General features: G+C 35.5%; 1 protein-coding gene across 1 annotated transcript in view; it reads left to right on the forward strand.

The window, feature by feature from the left end:
- Positions 1–20,864, forward strand: part of BRIP1 (BRCA1 interacting helicase 1) — a 119,053-nt gene that overhangs the window by 13,357 nt on the left and 84,832 nt on the right. Inside the window, exons 9-13 of the mRNA XM_059829351.1 lie at positions 1,397–1,529; positions 2,045–2,196; positions 2,743–2,914; positions 3,031–3,168; positions 3,571–3,732. Of these exons, the coding sequence (XP_059685334.1) occupies positions 1,397–1,529; positions 2,045–2,196; positions 2,743–2,914; positions 3,031–3,168; positions 3,571–3,732 (757 nt within the window). The remainder of the gene's footprint in view (positions 1–1,396; positions 1,530–2,044; positions 2,197–2,742; positions 2,915–3,030; positions 3,169–3,570; positions 3,733–20,864) is intronic.

A 20,864-nucleotide genomic window follows, 5' to 3' on the forward strand; every position in this document is an offset into this window, starting at 1 on the left:
GTATTTCAAGTAAATGCTTTAATGTTAGATTTAATTGGATGGCATTTATTCTAGAATTTGCTTTTTTTGTGATATTTTAGTATTAGGAAGGTCATTGTGTTAAGTTTGTATTTGCATTTATAGCATGACCATTTCAAAAGTATGTGACGGTGTTCAAAATTCATAACAGGGAAACAGAAGTTTTACATTTTCCATTGTAAATCTGTTTAATTTCTGTCATAGTGGTCTTTTCCTAATTTTAGTTCCAGGTCTTCTTGATGTTACATTTGAGGAAATGAGGCAGAGTACTATACCAGTGAAGTTCTGCCTGTGTTAGTGATCATCGTCTCTTAATAAGATAGAGCAAATTATAGCCAAACAAGTGATTGTCATAGTAGTATTTATGGGGTTTTGTTTGCATTTAACCTGGCAAAAGGAAAGTGGGTTTGGTTTGTGGTTTTTTTTTTTTAATTGCTCCATTGATCAGCTTATTTGCAGTGACAGGACAGGAAATCTGGAACTGAAACAGTCACTAAGCCTTGTTGCTTTAGTTGATAAAGATTAACTGCTTTTATAGGTAAATATTTTGAACTGTTGTAGAAATGACAGCTGTCTTTCTGATGCCTCCTGCTGGCTGATGAAACAGACAGCTTCGGCATTTCCTGAGAGGGAGGAAGCCTGCTTGCTTTTCTAGGCGGAGGGAAGGTCTTGTAATGCTGCAGGGATGATGGAGGACACATTCAGTTAGAGAAAATTTTAGCTCTGCCACAAATGAGATGATCTGCATGTTTAGGTCATGTTTTTAGAAAGTCCTATCACATTTTACATTGTACATACATTTATAATTCTGCTTAATCTTCAAATTGTAGCAGAGTTACAAATACCTGTAAGTAAGTTAAAGTATGCTCTACTTATTGCCCTGCTTTCCCTTACTTATACACTCACTGTGTAGAAATATTAAAAGTACTCATTTCATGCCTCAAGATTTGTTCTTAATAGGAAAGCCTGCAATTGGCAGGGATGATAAACCAACCTGCATCAGTTAGAGTAATAATGAGTGGCTTTAAAAGTACAGCAGAAATCTTTCCTAAATGAGCCTGACATGTTATATCATAAGAGCAGATTAGATTTTCATCCTTTATTGTAAGGATATTATACGATGATAAAATATAAATGTATAGGGACAAATTTTCTTCTCACTTCAATGAGCTGCATCAAGAGCAGTTCCGTAGAAGTTAGCTCAGCAGCGAAAAACTGGCGTAAGGAAATGCAGAATCTCTCTACTTAGATGTAGTAAAATATTTATCATCTTCGTAGAAGTCTGGTGCAATTTTTGAGGTTTGGTTTGTACCTGCAAAGTATTTCTAAATCTCTAAAATTAATGCTGAATTTATTTCTGATTTCTTTCTTTTTACAGCTGGTTACAGGAGAGCTCTAGTCAACTAGTAGAAAGAGGGTATGAAACTTCCTGTAAAGTTTGGAGTGGAAAAGAAACGCTCACCATTTTTCACAAAATGGGAATAACTGGTATTACTTTTCCCATTTTACAGGTAATGTTGTATGCTCTATGAATGAGTACCAAAGTGCATAATATTGATGTTGTTAAACATCTTAAAATGTACATAAGTTAAATGCTAACACATCTTTTAATTTACTGCAATATTGAAAAGCTGTCTGAAAATGATACCTAATGAAAACTGGGAGTAATCCACTTGAGCTACTGGAATTTGTGGAGAATCAATGTCTTAAAGGATATAACTGATCATGTACGATTATTTAAATTGAACCATTGAGTCAGTGATAGTTTTGTCTGTTCTATCCATCTGCATTTTTCTTGACTGTTGAAATGGATTTATCCTATTTTTAGGTTTATCCCTCCTTTCTGTGTAAGCCAAATATGTTAAAAGCATTACTTTTCCTTTCCAATTCTGTCTTCAGTCTGACTTTACAGGTATCTTAGGTGAATTTTTAAAACAGTGTGCTGATAGTCTTGTGTCTGTATTAGCTTTGTTTTTGAGAAGATACTTAGAATGTTGTTAATGTGGAATTTGTTTGCCTCTTATAGAAACATCTTGCTACTGTCCTGGAAAAAGAAGAAAAAATATCAGTGCTTGGGAGAGAGGAGCTTATTGAGATACCAGTTGTGAGCCCTGCCACTCAGATTGTGCTCAAAGGGTTATTCATGGTTCTTTTCTGTCTCTTTAAAGATAATAGCAGGTCAGTGCGAATACATAGCCTGAGCTGTGTGGTTGTGTTTAATTCGGCTGCTTTGCCAAAATGCCTCTTTCATTTGTGCAACACCTCAGTTACGGTGTCTGGCTTTGGAGCAAAACTAACATTTCAGAAAGCTTTGGAAGATCTATTTATGTGGGAATAATTTAAATACTACCCAATTATTTTTTTCATTTGTACATGAGTTCAAATATTGAAGAAATTTATTTGAAGGTTAGATGTAAATTTTCTTGATGTGTTGCCAAGTTAAATATGTATGGATTTTATTTTTCTACATAGCACTGATCATTTGACTGTCTTGATATCTTGACTACTAATGCCAGCAGTCACTAAAAATTTCTGACATAAACCTTATTTTTAAATATTAATTATTGTAAAGTTTCACTGTTTTTTCTGGAAGTATAAAATGATCTTTTACACTTAAATTGTAAATGCATTGTAGCAACATCGTCTTTGCTTTGTATAAGCTTAATGCTTACAGTTTGATTGCTTAATTGTAGTTTTTATTGTTATTTATATGTCTCTATGTAGGTATGCAGATGACTACAGAGTTGCTCTACAACAAACTTATGCTTGGATGAATGAAAACCAACTTGATGGTTCAGATACAAGTGCGTTCTTTACACGGCCCAAGCATAAAAGGAGTTTGCGGCAGAAAACCGTAGTCCATATGCTTAATTTTTGGTGCTTGAATCCTGCCGTGGTAAGATGAGTGTGAAGTAGAAGGTTTTAAGTAATTTGAGTGATAACAAATACATGTAAGAGCTTAAAGTGATTGCCTTGATTTTCTAATTTCCTTCTTTTCTTTCTCCAACCTAGGCTTTTTCAGACTTAAGTGATGTTAGAACAATTGTTCTGACATCTGGTACACTCTCTCCAATGGATTCATTTTCTTCAGAGCTTGGCGTGAAGTTTTCTATTCAGTTGGAGGCAAATCACGTTATTCAGAACTCGCAGGTAAACTTCTGCATTGTTGTTCCCTCTCCTGAGGTGTAATGCTGGCCATTGTAAAAGAAAGAATAACTTGCAAATAAAAATTATAATGAACCCATTCTGTAAGTAAAAAGAAATGTACAGAACAGACTATTGCTTGGATTAATGCAATTGTAAAGTACATTTTCAAATGAAAAATTTTTAGACACGTACTCCCCTGGAAAAATTGAAGTCATGCTGTTTTGGTAATAGCCATCTTGTATCAGTTAGTGCCCTCTCTCTTCTGTTTTTAAGTAATGGAATTAATTTTAAAAATATCTCCATACTTTCCTTCACACTTAAAATTTCATTATTTAACCTAATGTAATTTAATACAGTTTGTGTCTCATATTTTAGAATTAATTATTTTAATATGCAATACACTAGGTTTGGGTTGGCACCATTGGAACAGGCCCTAACGGTCGGAAGTTGTGTGCCACGTTCCAGCATACGGAGACCTTTGAGTTCCAAGATGAGGTGGGAGCACTTCTGCTTTCAGTGTGTCAAACAGTTGGCCAAGGAATTTTGTGCTTTTTGCCATCCTATAAGGTAGGGAAATCTTAATTCATATCCTTCCTCTAAAAACACAAACGCTCTACTTGGAAATGTACTATGTAATCTTTTGGTTTATGCATCAACATATATAAATGTTTATAAAATAAATGTATTGTAATAACATATTGTGATTATATTGTATTGTAATTTCTTGGATGTCATATTGGCTGGCATACAAGTTTGTTTTCATGAAAAACATGTTGATATTTCTTTTCAACAGAAGTCTGTGTGTGAGTTAATGACTACAGTTGTTTCGATTAGTTTTACCAAAAAAAAAAAAGCCAGATTGATCTGCCTTTTTTTATTAAATTGTTTCCCTGAATGTTTTAAAATTATTTAAAAAACCAAAATCTCCTCCATGTAAGCACACATCATGAAAGGAAACTTTATGTGTATAACTCAGCAGCAAGAATGCCTTTGCATGTTCTTTGTATGCTATTTGAATGTAGTATTCATCCAGTTAGTTTCTTCTTTCCTTGTTTCTTGCTCCATTTCACTGCATTGGAGATTCTAGTATATTTTTCTTGAGTCACGGGGGAATTGCTCACTGGCATTGACTGAAAGGAATAAAATGTCTCAATTTCAAACTACGTAATATCTAATTTCACCAACAACAGATATCTAATTATGGTTAATCTGTACCTCACAGTAATTCTGCTTTCTTCTCTATTAGTTCTTACTGCTATTTATGGTCAGCTCTGAGGAGCAGGAAAATAAACCTGCAATATAATCCTGTAATTCATGCTCATTTTTCTTGTAATGCTTGCAAAAGTGTGACTTTTTTCATTTTAAACCATCATTTATGATTTTAAAAAGTCCTCTCAACAAACAAAACAAAATCCTCTCAAAAAAACAAAACCAAAAAAATCCTACCACTGAACAAAAACCCCAGCATAATGGAAATAAAGTTTTCAGACCATTTCATCTCTAAGGTTCCTTAACAGAGAATATTTTAAAAAATGAAATAAAAACTATTTCTTCTTTTTACAAAACCTTCATGTTAGTTTTACTATTTAACTGAAGAGGCTGCAAAGCGAGGGTTTTTTCTTTACTGGGTGTCTCTAAGAATTGCAGTCATCAGTGCAATTACTGACAGTAACCATTAGGTGACCACATTAGACCAGGTAATGTACAGTCACTGAAAAAAGCAGATTACTGACTATAAATTTATTTAACCTAGTTCACAAAACCTTGCTCTTATATGCAAAGTTAACGATCTGAAAATAAATTTTGCATTCAATTTATTTAAGAATTGAAATGGGAGCATATTTCAGTTTTCACTATCATCATTATTCTTTTACTAACATGTATAATGTTGAACAGTATGTGATAGTTGATCTTATGTATGCAAACCTGACAAACATTTACAAAAGTTTTTATGAGAATAGTAATCTGAATTGAAAGTACAGACAGACTTTGTAATGACATTTAATAAAGAAGGAGAGAGATTGCTGGACATCTCTGGTACCCTTCCCCCTCTCACTGCCCTTATGTTTTACTGAAAGGTCACCTAGCTAAACATGTTGAGTGTTTTTTTTCTTTGTGGGAACACTTCCATGATCCTAGCGAAAGTATTGATAAATATAAATTGCAGGCAATTGAAGGATGATATTTTAAAATCACATTGCCAATATTTTTCTATGGATGCCCTTTTTCATTCTACTTCTTTTATTCTGGATTGCGTTGCCTTTAAGTCTGAGATTAATATGTTGAAAACACAGAATAATGTAAGCATAAGCATATTAGTACAGGGAAAACAAGGTATTTTTCTTTCATCATCGTACAGAATAGTGCTTACCTGCACATTTGCATTCTAAAACTGATTTTCAGAGATTTTTGTGGGGAAATTGCTATGGCTCTTTAAAAAAACTGCAGCTTTTAAAGAAATTGTTCAAGGCTATCAAGATCTGATTAATATACATGGTCATGTACCTCACTAAATTAACTATTATGAGTTAAGCAGATTTTTTGAGGGCTCAACTTGTTGAATTTGAGTTTCAATCTTGGAACAAGTGAAAAATAGTCTTTTAAAATGTCTGAAAGGCTGAGGGCAGTGCTCTGGATTTTGAGTACCATCCATCCAGGTAATTTGATGGAGCTTGAATTTAGACATGTACATTGGATTTCAGTTTGGTTACACCTTCAGATGCATTTTCCAGTGCAACATTCTCTTTTCAGTTTTAAGAATTTGTGGCTCAGCCATGATGTCCTTTGCTCTGCACCTCTGACAGAAGCCCTGCTTCTTGGATGGCTCTGTCTGTTCCAGTACCTCACTTTCAGCATTCATGCTGCACATTTTTACCTGTTTGCCTGAAAACCTCTTTGACAATTATCACTGCACTTTCATTCACTTTTGTTCACTTTGAATTTAATAGACTTTTGTTCACTTTAATAAAATACAGATATATGTTCTTTTTTGTTGTGAGAATGGTAAATCAACACTTTTTGGCCTCAGTCTATGGGAATAGAAAGAATGGAAGGTGTAACCCCTGCCACAGGAAGCAGAAGTTGAGAACCTTGCCTGACACAGTTTGTGATGAACAATGTTGGGACCCTAGGGCTAGCACCCAAGCAGTGTTCTCTCACTGCTTGTTCTCTTGTTCAGAACTTCATTACGTGATGTTGGAAATAAAATAAATTTATGGCAGAAATACAGTGAATATTACCATTTGAACTTGCCAGTCTGGAATTTAAGGGGCTTTTATAAGTAATATTTATTTCTCTGTATTTCGTCTGGAATTTCAGGTTGCTTTGTACACACTAAAGAAGTAATCTACCAATACCTGGTGAAAGTGATGACCCCTGTATTAATGTTAGAGCTGGAGAAACAAACTCTGGCAGAAATTTAATGATTTGTTTCAGACTTCTGAAGTGTAGAGAGAAAAAATATCTCATACTCACCTAGAAGAGATATCAACCTGCTAGAAAGTTTCCAATGTGCAAATAAATAGAGGGCAAGTGAAATTTCTAAATGTCACCACATTAACCTAATCATAAAATGAGAAAACTGGATGCTGCTTATAGAACATCTGAGATGAACATTATAAATGTCAGCAGAGTATGTTGCTGCAGGAGCTAGAATTTTAGTTAAATACTCCTTCCAGTGCTAATGCGTGCAAAAAGCATCCATTAATGGCTTACGTTTTTCTCTGTTAGTGTTTCTTCAGGTAGATTATTTCCTGGGAGATTCTAGATTTCTTTGAAGAAGCTGTCTACTGCCAGGAAGAGGTAGTAGTCACTTGTCTATATTTTGCTCTGGAGTGCCCCTTACAACAAGATATTTATTATCTGTAGAATGTTATTCAACTGTTTTGTAAAGAATTTAAAGTCCACAACATTTGTAAGCCTGCATCCTTTCCTAATCATCAGTTTAAGAAAATACTTTGTCAGGCTGAGAAGGTACTTTCCGAAGCCCTTTCCACCTAATGTATGAACTGCTGTTACTGCAAAAAAATCTGAATTAAAAATAATTCACCTGTTATCTTCCTCTCTGCCCCTCCATCCCCTGGGTTTTTTTAATCAAAGCAGCTGTAGCAGAAAGAGCTCAGTGCAGTTTTGTGGGAAGAGTCTGCCACTTGTTATCTCTGTGTAATTTGGAATTACTAGATTACAAAAAAAGCAATAGTAGAGAAACTTTCCTTTCTCTTAATCAGGTATCTGAATAAACATACTTTCATTGAAGAGTGGCTGTTTAAAATATACGTATGGCAAACATCTGAGGTTAATAATGGAATGGAGGAAAATGTACGGATGAGACAAAAACAATGCATCAGATATACATCTCCGCATTTGATAGGTGTCTGTTTATGTTATGGACAGCTGGGATGCCATGTTTCATGAATGGGATAATCTACAATAATGTACAAATTTTTATTGTCATTATCAGAGTTCTGGCACATTGACTTCTTTTTAAATAAGCTTAATCTTAACATTTACTAAATTACAAACCTAGATAATTTTTAGGGCTACTAAAACTGGTGGTACTATGCAACAAAAACGCATTTATTTGAAAATCGGTAGCAACTCCAGCAAAAACACTCTATAAAAGAGAATATCAGAAGGTGAAAAGATTACTCAGAAATCTAAGATGCTTTTAAACAAGATTAAGATAAGGACCATTAGAGTTCATGTCGCCGACCTGTCTGCATTAAGATATATCTTGCCTGGTGCCTGCATCTTGGATGATTCATTCAATATGTGTCATATCAAAGTCAAGGTATCCAGCAAGGAGAAAAATGCTAATGCTTATAAATTTTAGTGATAATCCATCATGATGAATTAACTGACCTTTCTTTAGTAGCTTTTTTTTTTTACAAAATAAGCTTTGCACAATAATGTTAATATTGGTGGTTTGGGGTTTTTTTCTTCTGTGAGGCATTGTTGGTTAATTTGTATCTGCTAATTGTTGAGCCATAACTTGGAAGTAAAATTTTTGAAATAAGACAGTTGCTCAAAAGGCTTTGAACGCCTGTTTTCATCAGTAAAACTTATGAACTGCTAAGTATTCTTCACCTGAGAATTCAAGATTTGTTTACTACTTTTTTCTTTTTCTCCTACACCTTTAAGAGATAGTGTTCTTCATTGATTCAGATTAATCATATTTCTTTTGTATCTGCTTTCCTTTACAAAGCTTTAACTTTTGAGCTCCCATAGCACTTGTACTTGGCATTTGCACAGTGTTGCTTTGTATTTTGCATTATACTGTATCAAATAGTTTTGCAGAGGGAAATATCTTGGAAAAATGGAGAAAATTTCAAGAAATACTAGCCTACGAAGATAGAAATAGTACCTGCTTTGTTGTCTGTCTCATGAACCTCTTAGAGGTGGCTGAATGATCTAAATCTACATTTAAAAAATTATTAACTATACACTCTATGAGCTATTTGTATCCGAATGTCTGTAAAATAGATACTTTTTTTTCATACCAGTTGTGTTACTGTTTTAAAATGCAGGTGACAATTGTTAGAGGTTTACAGCTATGGTGCTATATGGATTTTACCTCTAATGGGTAGTTGATTACAAAAGTAGTGAAGATGATAGAAACGGAATAGAAAGTGAATGCAGAATTTATCTTTCTTATATTTTATTAACATTCGTTGGTTTTGTATGTATACCTTCCAGCGAATTAATGTTCTTAGGAGAATTTAGTGGAGAATAATGACGAATTAGCAAGACTTTCTTACAACTAAACAAAATCTGCTGGAAAATTGTTGGACTGTCTAGAGCTTCTGCTGTGTACTGCAGTGATTCCAAGGGTTGTTGAAGAGTAACTTTAACAAATATGGTGCTGGGACAAAGTGGTCCAAGGCATTTGTTTCCTAGAGCACTTTTCTTGTGAAGGACTTTTTTTTCAGACTGACTTATTTCTAGTAAGGTTAGTTGGTATATCCTAAAGAAGGTTCTCATACTTCCTATATTAATGAGTCGTTTTAAGTTTTGTTCCTGTTCACCAACCCTTCGCTGGGAGCTGGAATTGAGGAAAAGAGCAGAACAGACAGAGGAAAAGAGGAAACAGGAATTACAAGGCTAATTGAAAGACTGCTCCGTTATTGAAGTAGCACTTTTGTAACTAAGGGTATAATTTAAAAACAAGCAAAACCACGAGAAAAGAACTTTTTGGTTACTTTATCACAGATGCTATTGAACTTGAGGTTTAAATATGAAGGTAAATATTTGCAATACAGTCAGCTCTAACAACAGTTAGTTGTTACTTTTCCATGCAAGTGAGTATGTCACGAGTTTTGTGTACAATAAATCCAAGACCAAACTATTTGATATCCAATCTTGAATACATCTGGCAGTCTCAATGCTACTGCTAATGAACAAATACTTTTCAGCATAAATTGGCATTGCCATTTACTATGTTAGTTATGAAGGTGAAACTATTAGCGTATAGGTACAGACCAATTAATGCTGCATTGCATTTGCTGTTTCCCTTGAGAATTTTGGGGTAAGGTTATAATGATACATACATAGTAACTTTTGTTACTTGCGAAAAAGAAATGCTGAATTTCACATTTGAGTTTCTATGTATCTCATAATTTTAAGAGTTGGTAGTTCAGAGTTCCATCAGTCTTATCCCCTTTTCCTGTTCTCTTTGCTGATCACATTTTCTTCAGTGAGAACAGACAGGATTGGGTGACAGCAAATCCATTTGGACTGGAGCACATCGGTTTATTGCCTTGGCTCCCTTTCCATGTTTAAGGTAACAAGCAAAGCTGTAGTGAAGCTGCAGACAAGCGCTGTTTACTGTTCTGTTGACCTACCATTTTTGGCAGTATTAAACAACTTTAGGCAAGCAGGCCTTCACAATATTAATTAACTCTGTGAGCAGTGTAGAGCATGGCAACGGATCTAACTTGTGCTGTTTGCAAACAGACTGAGAATCTTCATGTTCAGTCTAGGTAGTTATTTGGAATAAACAGGAGGGACCTCAGTTTAACCTCTGACTATTGCGGTCTTCTGCCATTGCGCAGCAGTGTGTCTGCATTGGATATGAGACCCAGTCCTTGAATATACTGTCTCCTGGCCTGGACATAAATGTGCCACCCCTATATATGACAGGCTGAGGGAGAGATACAGTTTCAGTAGGAATTCTGAATGTCTGGCTCTCCTTAGTTTAAGACAGACCCCTGTATCAGGTTGGTAGAAATTATTTTTTTTAAAGAAGTCTGTGTCAGAGTGGTAGAAAATTAATTGTTCATAACACTAAAAAAACCCAGAATATTTTCATTTCTAAAACTTTCCTGAAACACAGTTTTGTAAATAAATTATAAGAAACCCATTTTTTTCTACCATCAATAAAAAACCAACAACGCTGCCTTCAGACAACTTTTACTTATTTAATAAATTACTTCAATAAATTTACAAAAGATGGTAGTCTGTTTAGCCAGGCCTATTAAAAGCATTAAGATTTGAGCACTGGCTGTTAAAATGAGTAAATGGCAATATCACAAAGTTAAACAAATGCCAAAAAACATTTTCCAGAGTACTGGGATTGTAACAATACCATTAATGAGGGCAAAGAGGTTTTAATGCAATTTGCACATTCTAAAGTTTCAAAAAGAGGTTTTGAGTTAGTGCATTATTAATGTTCTGAACATCTGGAACCATGTAAGAGCCACAGACATTGAGCAAGTGCAGGGTTTCCCCACTAGGTCTGATGCTGACTGATTTCCTCCCTAGCGAAAAGCTTGTTTTAAGAAGTTTGAGACAGTAAAATGACAATATCCAGATAAGAGATAAACATTCCACAGTGTCTTTTGGCTTGTAATGTGTATGGAGGAAAAATTGGAAAGCATTAGGTTTGTGCAGTTAAAAGGTGAATTTAAAATTAAATAGGAAAATAGTTATTTGCACCACAGATGGTTGCTCCGTGGTGCAGATGCACTGATTGCAGAGTGCTTATGTGAGGAATTATCTCCTAACGTCAGGTGGGTTCCATAAGATTGCTTAATTTTTTCTGTTAGGTGTATTTAGGTATAATATGCAGGGATAAATGCTTTATCAAGAATAATACTCTCCTTGATATTCCTGTTGACAGCTGTAGGAGTACTTTAAGGAAGAGATTTACTCCTGTGTGTAAATATTTGCAGGATGTAGGGATCTGTTCACACCAAGTATGTTTTATGACAGAAATTTGTTCTTTGAAGTTACATAATTGTGCAGAAAGTTAATGTTTTTAATGTTACAGAACGTAATTTACACTGTTACAGCTTTAAAATGATACAGGAAACGGAGTGTTTCAATGTGTCATCTAGTTTTAGATGTTGTAACTATAGCTAATATCCAACATAACATTCATTGGAATGAAAAAGAAAGGAGGCCTTTAAACAGGCTGGCATATCAGGGGTAAGGTATAAAATAACTGTAAATTCATAACGATGCTCACTTTCTGCACAGCATTTGCTTGCTGCTCGCAAGGGAAAGGCATTCTCTTACTCCAGAAGACTTATTTGTTTGAGCCAAACAGCTGCAACGGTGCTGTTACAGTATGTAAGAAACCCTAAAAACAAGAAGAGACTTTAGGGAATAGAATTCTGTCATCCTTGCTATCTCAAATCATGTGCAAGTACCTAACAATAAAAGTAGAGCAAAATGATGGGAGAGTAATTAAACAACATGCGAGAAGCACTGTGTCTCTTTCCTGGCACTAATGACTCTGTGCAGTGCCCCCTGGAAGTCACTGGAGTTTTTGTCATGACTGCAGAGGGCCTGGGTAGGGCTCGTGACACTGAAGTGACCCTTTGGGGTTTTTTTTCTTTTTCTTTGAAAAGAAAAGCTTGTTGCCAGACTCAAAAGCTGTGCCTTTTGCCTTACTCTGACGAAAATCTGAGTAAAGTGATTTCTGTCTGATGGGGCATAATTTTGGGAAAATGTGATCTAAAAAAGCCCAATTCTTATGACTCAAAATCTACGCATTTCAACATTTGTACCTAATAAACGTAGATGGAATTTTGTTTTACTTGTTGTCTGTTGCTTTACTTGTTTTTTTCGTTGCTTGTTTTTCACTCTTACTCTGTGCTGGTAGTTTTCTTTCTCATCTTTATCTCAGCTTCTTCATGTTTTATGGGGTTTTTTGCTCCCATTAATCACATACAATATCTACTTTCAGTTTTATTCTCTATTTTTCCATAATTTAAACATTTAAATGTCTGTAATATAAACTGTCTAGCTATTGGGGCCCTCACATTCATCCAAAAGAACAATTTTCAGGCTTGGTGTGCATTATCTGAGGTGTTTTCTGAGAGCTCCAATAGCTCCTGTAAATCTTAATGTGATTTCTGAAGTCTACAGTTTCAGTTTTTTCCATTGAGTTGGGCATAGCGAAGACATGTATGTAAAAATCCCTGTGTGAGATGGAAGATTTCAACCATCCCATCACAACGTTCGCCTCGGGCATTGAAGACTGCTGTGGTGGTATTGGTTCAAATACAGAAGAACAGTAGCAGAAGGAGTAGTGAAGTTCATACAAAAAGAGTTAGAATAAGAGTTTTTCTATAACCAGGTATGTAATCTTTATCCTCAAATTCTGTTGGCAAGCCTCCTTCTTTTATGTCATCAGTTCAATCAAGTTACTCTGCCAGACTAAATTTGAAGATGAAGCTGGCAATTCATACCCTGGCAAGATCATTTCTTGTGTAATTAGAGGTTACAGCAAACATATCTCCTTGAAATAAAGCCAGAATAGTGCTGCATTATGCTCCAAAGGAATAACTGAAGTTCTCCTAAACCTTTAAAGCTGATGTGTGTTTTATTATAATGATTTATTAGAATGTTTTCACTTAGAATTCTTTAACCTTTTGAGTCTTTGGGTTTTGGGGTGGGGTTTTTTCCCACTGCTGGGTTACCAATGGCTGATTTCAGTTTTGACCATCCACATGTGTTACTCACAAAGCAAGACAAGAAAAATGTTGGGCTGCATCAAAGATAACACTTTATCTTTGGGGGTTGATAAGTGACAGTCTGAATAGGTACACAATATTTGTTTTCTTTCTTAAATAGTATGACAGGATCCTAGATTACTGGTTATGGAGTAATTTTCCTGGTTTCTGGGAAGTTCGAGACAATCCAAACATTAGAAATGCTTAGAGAAGTTGGAGATGATCCAGCAGCTTGCTGCTGAATGATGAGGTTCTTCCCCCTTTCCTTGTGATCGTTCTTGTGCTACTCTGAATTTTGTGTCAACTGATTCGGATCTCCAGAACAAAGGAAAAGTTTTTATCCCCCTTTTTTTTTTTTCTTTTTTCCTGGTTAGTTTTCTGTTGGCTTTGTGAACTGAGTTGGCTCATCAGGAGGTCAGAGAAGTGTCAGAGATAGCTCAAGGGAAGAGCTGATATTGCACACTCAAGGAAGGGAGCATGATCCCTTTTACTGCTAGAGCTCAGTCTCAGGGATGAAATGTTACTGTGCTTTTTTAAAACACGTTTTTCAGTGGTTGGCCTTAATATGAGAATCTATAAAGATACTCATTTGGAAATTCTGATCTTTTTATGAAATATGGTTTATAATATATAGTTGTTAGTATGAAATTGCAGCATTGTTAACTGAGTCTGCCTTTACCGCATGTCAACAAAATAAACTGGAGAGTTACTCAGGTGGATATTCTGGGTGAATGGAAATTTGGGTGAGGTGATATGAAAGGAATAAACTGCTCTGACTTGTTCTGTGGAAACCTGCAGAAACTGTGGGAATGGTGGAGCCGTTTGCTCTTTGTATGTACTACTTCTTGCAGTCAGACATTCTACACGCGGCCACTCCTCGAGTACACAACGGCCGTTGTGGTTGAGTGTTGTAGCGGTTCAGTGCAGTTGGCTCAGGGGAAATTTCTAGGTGTGATTTGGGTCCCACCTTATCTTTTTGAATTATTGGTTGCAAAGAATGAACAAATATACTTTCTGTGGCTTACTGAAGTGCTATGGTGACCAGCCAGGGACTTGCAATTATTCAAGTGCCCTGTGGCACTTGCTTTTTACATAGAGCAGATATACTTTCTGATAGCATCTGCACATCATATAAAATGGAATCCGTAGCGACAGTCTGTGGCAGATTATTGGGTATTATGTCTAAAAAAATTATATGCCATACTGGTAGATGAGTGTTTTGCTTGTGAATTTCACACCCTGAGAGCTGTGCAGTTTAATATTTTATTACGCTGTTAGTTTAAATACCCTGAGCATACAGCATCAGGAAAATAAACTAAAAATCTATTATTGTTTCTCACTTCTGAGCTCTGACTTGTCAAAGTGCTGCAAGCTGAATTGTTGTATCTACACATGCTCCAATTTCCGTTGTAATTAACACTTTCTGTTTGCATATTTTTCCTACCATTTAAGTAGTAACTGCATTGAAAATGAGTTTTCACAGTCAAGAAGTTTTCACTCTGTGAATGATAGAGTCCAAATAGTAAATAACGATTGCAGTCAACATGTCTTTTTCCTCAAGAGCTTTTAATGCAGAGAAGAGAAAGAGGGATGGAAAACAGTAGTTATTAATAGGGAACAGTATAGATAAGCAACATTATTTTTAAGAAGAAGGTGTATCTTGCACAGGTTACTTTGACATTACTGTTGTTCTGAACTATTGCAACCTGCAGAGTTCCTGGTCCCTTTGGCATTTCCAAGAGGTTCACTGCCTGATGTGGTAGAGATGTGACTTCTTCATGTGTGAAAAACACTGTATATGAGATAAAATGTACATGAAAGCATATATTTAGGTAGCATGTTCTGTATCAGCAATGTAACAGCATATACAAGAATTTGAATATTAAATGCATTGAAAGGGATATTTGGGCTATTTTAAATTCAGAAAAATTCTACTTCATTGGAAAGTCAGGAAGCCTATCAAATCGTGTCTTAGAAAATCACGCCTTAGACTTAGTTGCTAATTGGGTAAGCGAGCTTCTTGGTGATAAAATTTAATTGGTGACATGGTGTATTCTAAAGAGTATTCATTGCATTTTGATTCAGTTCACAGCTCGTTAATGGATTATTTTTAGCAAAAATGTTTTGAAACAAATAACTTGCACAAAACTTCTGGTTTTGGCTTACAAATGAGCCACTGGGCTTGTTGGTAGCCAAATGTCAGTGTGTTACATTTAAAACTTTGTTTTCAGCTTTTTCTTCCTATATTTGATCATGAGGTGAGAAATTATTTTCCGAAGAATCAGATATTCTGAAAAATCTGTTGTTGTTCTCTCTTCTTACATTTTCTTTTGGGGGGAGAAGGGAAGGAGGGGGAGGGGATAGAGTTGTCTACTTTGAAGAAATACTTACACCAGGGTTGTTTTTTTTCTTTCACTTTTTTTTTATTATGTAGTATATATGGTGAAGGTATCTCAAGCGTTTACTGTTGGGAAGAAGGATGGTCCAAGTTACATATGATCAGATAATTCTTTTTCACTTGGGAAAGAAGGATAGTTAATTAAAAAAAAAAAAAATCCAAACAACACCCCAAACCAGAAAACCATCTCCTTACTTAACGTAACTTAGCGCAGTTCCAGTGAGGTCAGTGGGTTTATAGTAACATTTGTGTTTAGGGATCCTGCTTTCAGGTTTTCCTTCCCAGCATCAGATTCTTTTTGTGGGGTAGATAACAGTTTATGATTAATTCTTATTGTTCATGCTCTTTTTTCTATGGAACCCTATCTTATCTCTCGTTTGTTTTAGAAATGTTATATACTTAGTTAACTTTGGCAGATTGCTGTAAAATTTTCATTCAGTAAAGTCATTGAATAGCTTCTTGCTGTGTGAGATTAATTGCTTATTGTTCCCCCCTTAATTACTGCTGACTGAAGTACGTGTTTCTAATACTGGTGACATTGGTGAGGGTCATCATTTGCATTGTCATGATTGCGGAAAGTTTTATCACTTTGCATTTCTGTATTTTAACCAATGCTTCATTCTTTGACTTAGGTCTGGAATGGTACTGATTTTTCTGTTTAGTGGTTCTGCTTCCCTAATGAGAGGTTTTAGGTGTCTCCCAGAATCAGAGCTGATATTTTTCCTTGTTATCATAATTTATCATTATGTAATTACCTATTCAGAGCTCAACATTGTGCATAAAATTCATGGTTGTTGCTGAACACCAGTTCTTTAGCATGCACTGATTTGCTGTATAACAAGGGAAAAATGACTAACCTTTCCGAGAAGGTAAAGAGAATATTAATCATTCTTAAAATGATATAACTACAAGTGTAAAATGTCTTCTGTAAATTTAAAAGTATTTTCTCTGTTAGTGTTAACAGAAGACTAAAAGCTAAAACCTGTTACTCTCCCGCTCTTGGAGTCAGTTCCCCATGGCAGGCATCTGCCTGCCCGCATTTACTGTGTGAGCATTCGTGGACTTGGTCGGCCTTGTGCCTAGGACTACACTGCATGTCTGTTTGAATCAGTTTTCCCAGAAGGTACTGTGCTTCACTGCTGATGTACCACTAAGACAACCTTGTCTTTCCCCCCCCCCCCCCCCTCTTTATTCTGGAAAAAAAGAGGTGAAAGATGACTGAGCTTGATTTTTGACTGGTGAAGAAGAGGACAGCAGTATAGGATTCTGACTTCATTCATGAACAATTAATAATTTTGGTTTTGATTCCGGACCAGGATCTAAACAATCCTTTCAAAAATAATTTTTTCTGGAGAGCTTTCTTTGCGTGAAGGATTGCTCTCTCACTGGAACGTGAAAGTGTAATGATAGCCTAGGGTGAATGTACAAGCAGTTCTTGTAACACAGAAAGCTGTTGTCTTGGTTAATTTTAAAACCACAAAAGAAACCCTGTTTTGAACCAGGTTGTTTAGAAACAGCTGCGATGGAGCTCAAAGACTGAATACTTCAAAGGCTATCCAGATTGTTTTGTGGTAAAACATGTTGGGTTTTGGGGAAAAGATTTTATATAAAAAAGCTTCTTTAACTGTAGAAGCAACATATTAACTGTGTTATTCTTGAGTCTTTGGTGTGCAAAACATTTCATTTTTCATTACTCTTGTCACCGTTCACATATTCCATTATTTAAGGAGGTTATTGAAAAATTGATGGTATGTTGGTACCAGAGAGACATCCTGTAGGCTGCAGTGTTGATTTATGGCACATGGAACACAGTTCAGTGCTTCAGTTTCCTGCTGGTGAGCGGCACTTTGTCATTGTCCCTAAAGAAAAATCATACCAGTGAAATCCCCTGTGTTTCCCCCAAGTTGAGTGATGCATACTTTTTCTTTGAAAATGATAATGAATTATTCACCTTTTATTGTGCTGGAGTGTGCACATGGTGATCAGAATCTTGTTCATAATACAGAGTTTTTCACCATGTTCAGGGTTTAGTTTAATTATGTAGTTGAGTTGCACAGTAGCTTTTTTCTCTTTCCCCCCCCCCCCCCGCCCAGTGTGTCTGCCAAGCCTGTGTGGGCTAGCACAGATTTTTACCTTGCATTTCCTAGCATATGTATGTATCTCAACACATAAGTCTGGGTCCTAAATGTTTGGGTTTTTTTCATGTTTGTTTAAAATTTTCCTTGAGAAAATAAGTACACTACTTCTAAACTTAAAATGACACTTTTTCCACACAAATTCTTGAAAATCACAGACACTTACATGGTTTTAAAGTTTTATTCTTCAAGCTGATTTTTTGTTGCAAAGGAATGATAAGAGAGACCCAAGTGAAAAATCTCTTGAAATAGCGCATGTAGTAGTGATATAGATTTCCGATTGAGGGCAACTTTCTCCTGGGAGATGTGTTGAGGAAAGACTCCATGATATAGACCACCTGTTAAGAAAATTAAAAGGCTGTATGATCTTTCTTCATAACTCTGGAAGAAACGTAAAATGTCAGAATAAACGTGTGACTTGGGTCAAGGTCCCTTCGCAGCTTCCTGGATTCCATCTCTGGACTGTTGAAGACTTTCCAATAAAATCTAACTTAAAGAAGAGAATAACCCACTGAGCATTGATCAACTTCAGCAATTTTGTTTTAATTTTGGAATCGTGACTATCTGTGCAAGCTTAAGTTTTTAAAATTGCTTTCCTTTTAACTACTTTTGCTTTAAATGTATGCGCTCTTATTCTATGCATTTGATTTGATTTTTGCAGTAACAGATGGTAAGGGTTAGCAGTTAAATACACATTAGAAAATCTTCCTCATCAGCTGAAAAGGAGAGGTTCTGAAAAAAGTGAGGAATGTGTGTTTTCCTCTGGAAGTTGTACTTAAATGAGCATACGTTCTGGTCTCATTCCTTCGCATTGTCTACTTTTGTTTCAGGACTTTTCTAGGGTCTTTCCACATCAGAATTCCTCTCTGTGTTGCCTAGTCTTCATATTCCTTAAAACAAAGAAATCAAAGTCTGAAAATACTATGTTCCCTGTATTCTTTAATTACTGGTTTTACAATAGAATGCTTTCTTTTTCTTGATGGCAGAAAAAATGTTTAATAATATTTTTTTATATATATTTTCTGACTTGCAGTTTCATTATAGAGGCTCTGTAACACTTTGGGAAAGGAAATCAGACCGAAATTGATCTGGAGTTAGTACTCTGTAAACCAAGTCTGGTTCAAAAGAACACTTCTTTTGCATTGCTGGTTGTAGCCCCATGATGATAATAAATAGTTGGGGAAATGTGCAATAGAAAGGAGGCGTAGCCTCTCCTCGATAAGAATAGCATCTTTGTGTGGCCTGTTTCCATTAAAATGCTGCATTAAATCAGTTTATTTTTGACACATAAAGAAAAGATTATATGGGCATTTGGTATTTTTCTCCAGTTTCCCATTAACAGTGGGAAATTAACATTCTGTTTTGAAAGTAGATTTTACTTCACAAATGAAATATTTTGGGCATGGATATTTTCATGTTCTCTTTAAATGAAATGTGTTATAATTAGAAATGGAGAAAATGGAATTTGAAGCTTAAAATACTCCTTTTTTTTTTTTTTGTGAATAGATAACAGTAGTATTTTGTAGCAGCTTAGTAATTAAAAAGAATGAATTTTAAATACCTCCTTGTATTATCTTAGATACCTCCCGTAACCATGAAGAGGTTTCTGTGAATCAGTCTATTGCTTAACCTTTCATGAAAATCTAATTGAGTGCAAACAACTGCTTAAATAATTCAATGGACTAAGTTATTCTTGGCTGGTATGGTCCCAGCCTAGTGCAGTGCAAATGTCTGGGTGTCAAGCAAAATTGAGGGTTTTTTCTTTTTTGGTGAGGAATGTGATTAAGAATAAAATCACAGTTGAAAAAGTGTATAGGTTGATTAAGAAGGAAAAAAGATTAAATGTAAATTAGCTCTGCCAGTTTGGTAAACGACTTGTGGCTAAAAGGTGCGTATTCTTTCAGTCCTTTTGAAAGCATGTAATATTTTTGGTGATATTGATAAATGTTATTGGGTTTCATTGCTTTCTTTTCATACATGTGACCTTTTATTCTTATTAAGGGACATTGTGCTTTTTATAGTACTGTTTTTAATAGTTCTAGAGTGCTATTTCCAAATTTTAAAGATCTGGATAATGGACATTAGATTTTATTGGTTAGTTGGCCCAAATATTTTCCCTCCTGTTTTTGGAAGGAAACTCAGCTTTTTCCTTTCACCTGAATCCTTCCAGGCACTTATCTCTTGTCCCTTTAATCTTTTATTCCTATTTCATTACTCTGTTTACTTTCTTTCTTCTGCTGTTTCTTTTGTGTTCACTTTTAACCTCAAAGGAGTGTTTTATTGGTTTTTTGGGTGTTTTTGAGGGTTTTTTTGTTGTTGTTTTAAACTAAAGGTGGAAATGGAATTAATTACTGATCCCATGTCACCACATTGGCTTTGTAAACTCGTTGTTTCCCCCAAATTGCAGAGTTCCAATAGTCCTGGAGGTCAGTAACCTATAGGATACTGGGTCATTTAGTACGGAGGCTTGGCAACCCTTTTAGTTCAGAGGACTGTTGAATAAGTTTTGCTAATTCCGTACTTTTCCGGAACATCATAGTTTTTGAAGAAGTTAGTTTAATATGAACCGGTAATAACAGTATGTGAGTGATGTGAAGAAAGTGGGTGGAGTCTGGCCAGATGGATTCCTCAGGGTTACTTTGAAATAACATGAATTTAAGGCCACTAGTGTTTAAGCGTTGTACTAAATGCATTTATTTAATGACTGAATATATTTTGGGATTATCACTAATATAGAGATGGTTTCAGTCTTTCATAATAGACATAGAACATTCACCCAGGTAATTAACCCTCGTGCTGAACAGACTAGAGCTTTGAGACCAGTGGGAGAGTGGTTTGAACAAAAAGTTACAGCTGTAGCTAACCAGCTGACTCAGCAAACTGCATCATCCTGGAAACTTATTAAAGGTAATGCAATACCTATGGAATTAGATACATTATAAAAACATCTGTGCCTTGAGATCATCAGAGGATTACTTTAGTGGAAAATATGATGTCCTCCATCCTAATAGGTTAAATTTGCAGAAGATGTGTCAGAGTGTATAGAGGTTTGGTTTTTTTTTACTGAAAGGAAGAGAGGAAGCAGCTGATGCAGATTGAGTTGTCCAGTGATATATAAAGCAACCTGTACTACTTTTTTTTTTGCAGACAATCCAAATGGTGGGAAACATTTTGTAGTAAGACAAGAAAACTGCATTTCTTCTTGACGTT

The sequence above is a fragment of the Gavia stellata genome, chromosome 25, assembly GCF_030936135.1.
Source record: "Gavia stellata isolate bGavSte3 chromosome 25, bGavSte3.hap2, whole genome shotgun sequence".
NCBI classification, from domain to species: domain Eukaryota; kingdom Metazoa; phylum Chordata; class Aves; order Gaviiformes; family Gaviidae; genus Gavia; species Gavia stellata.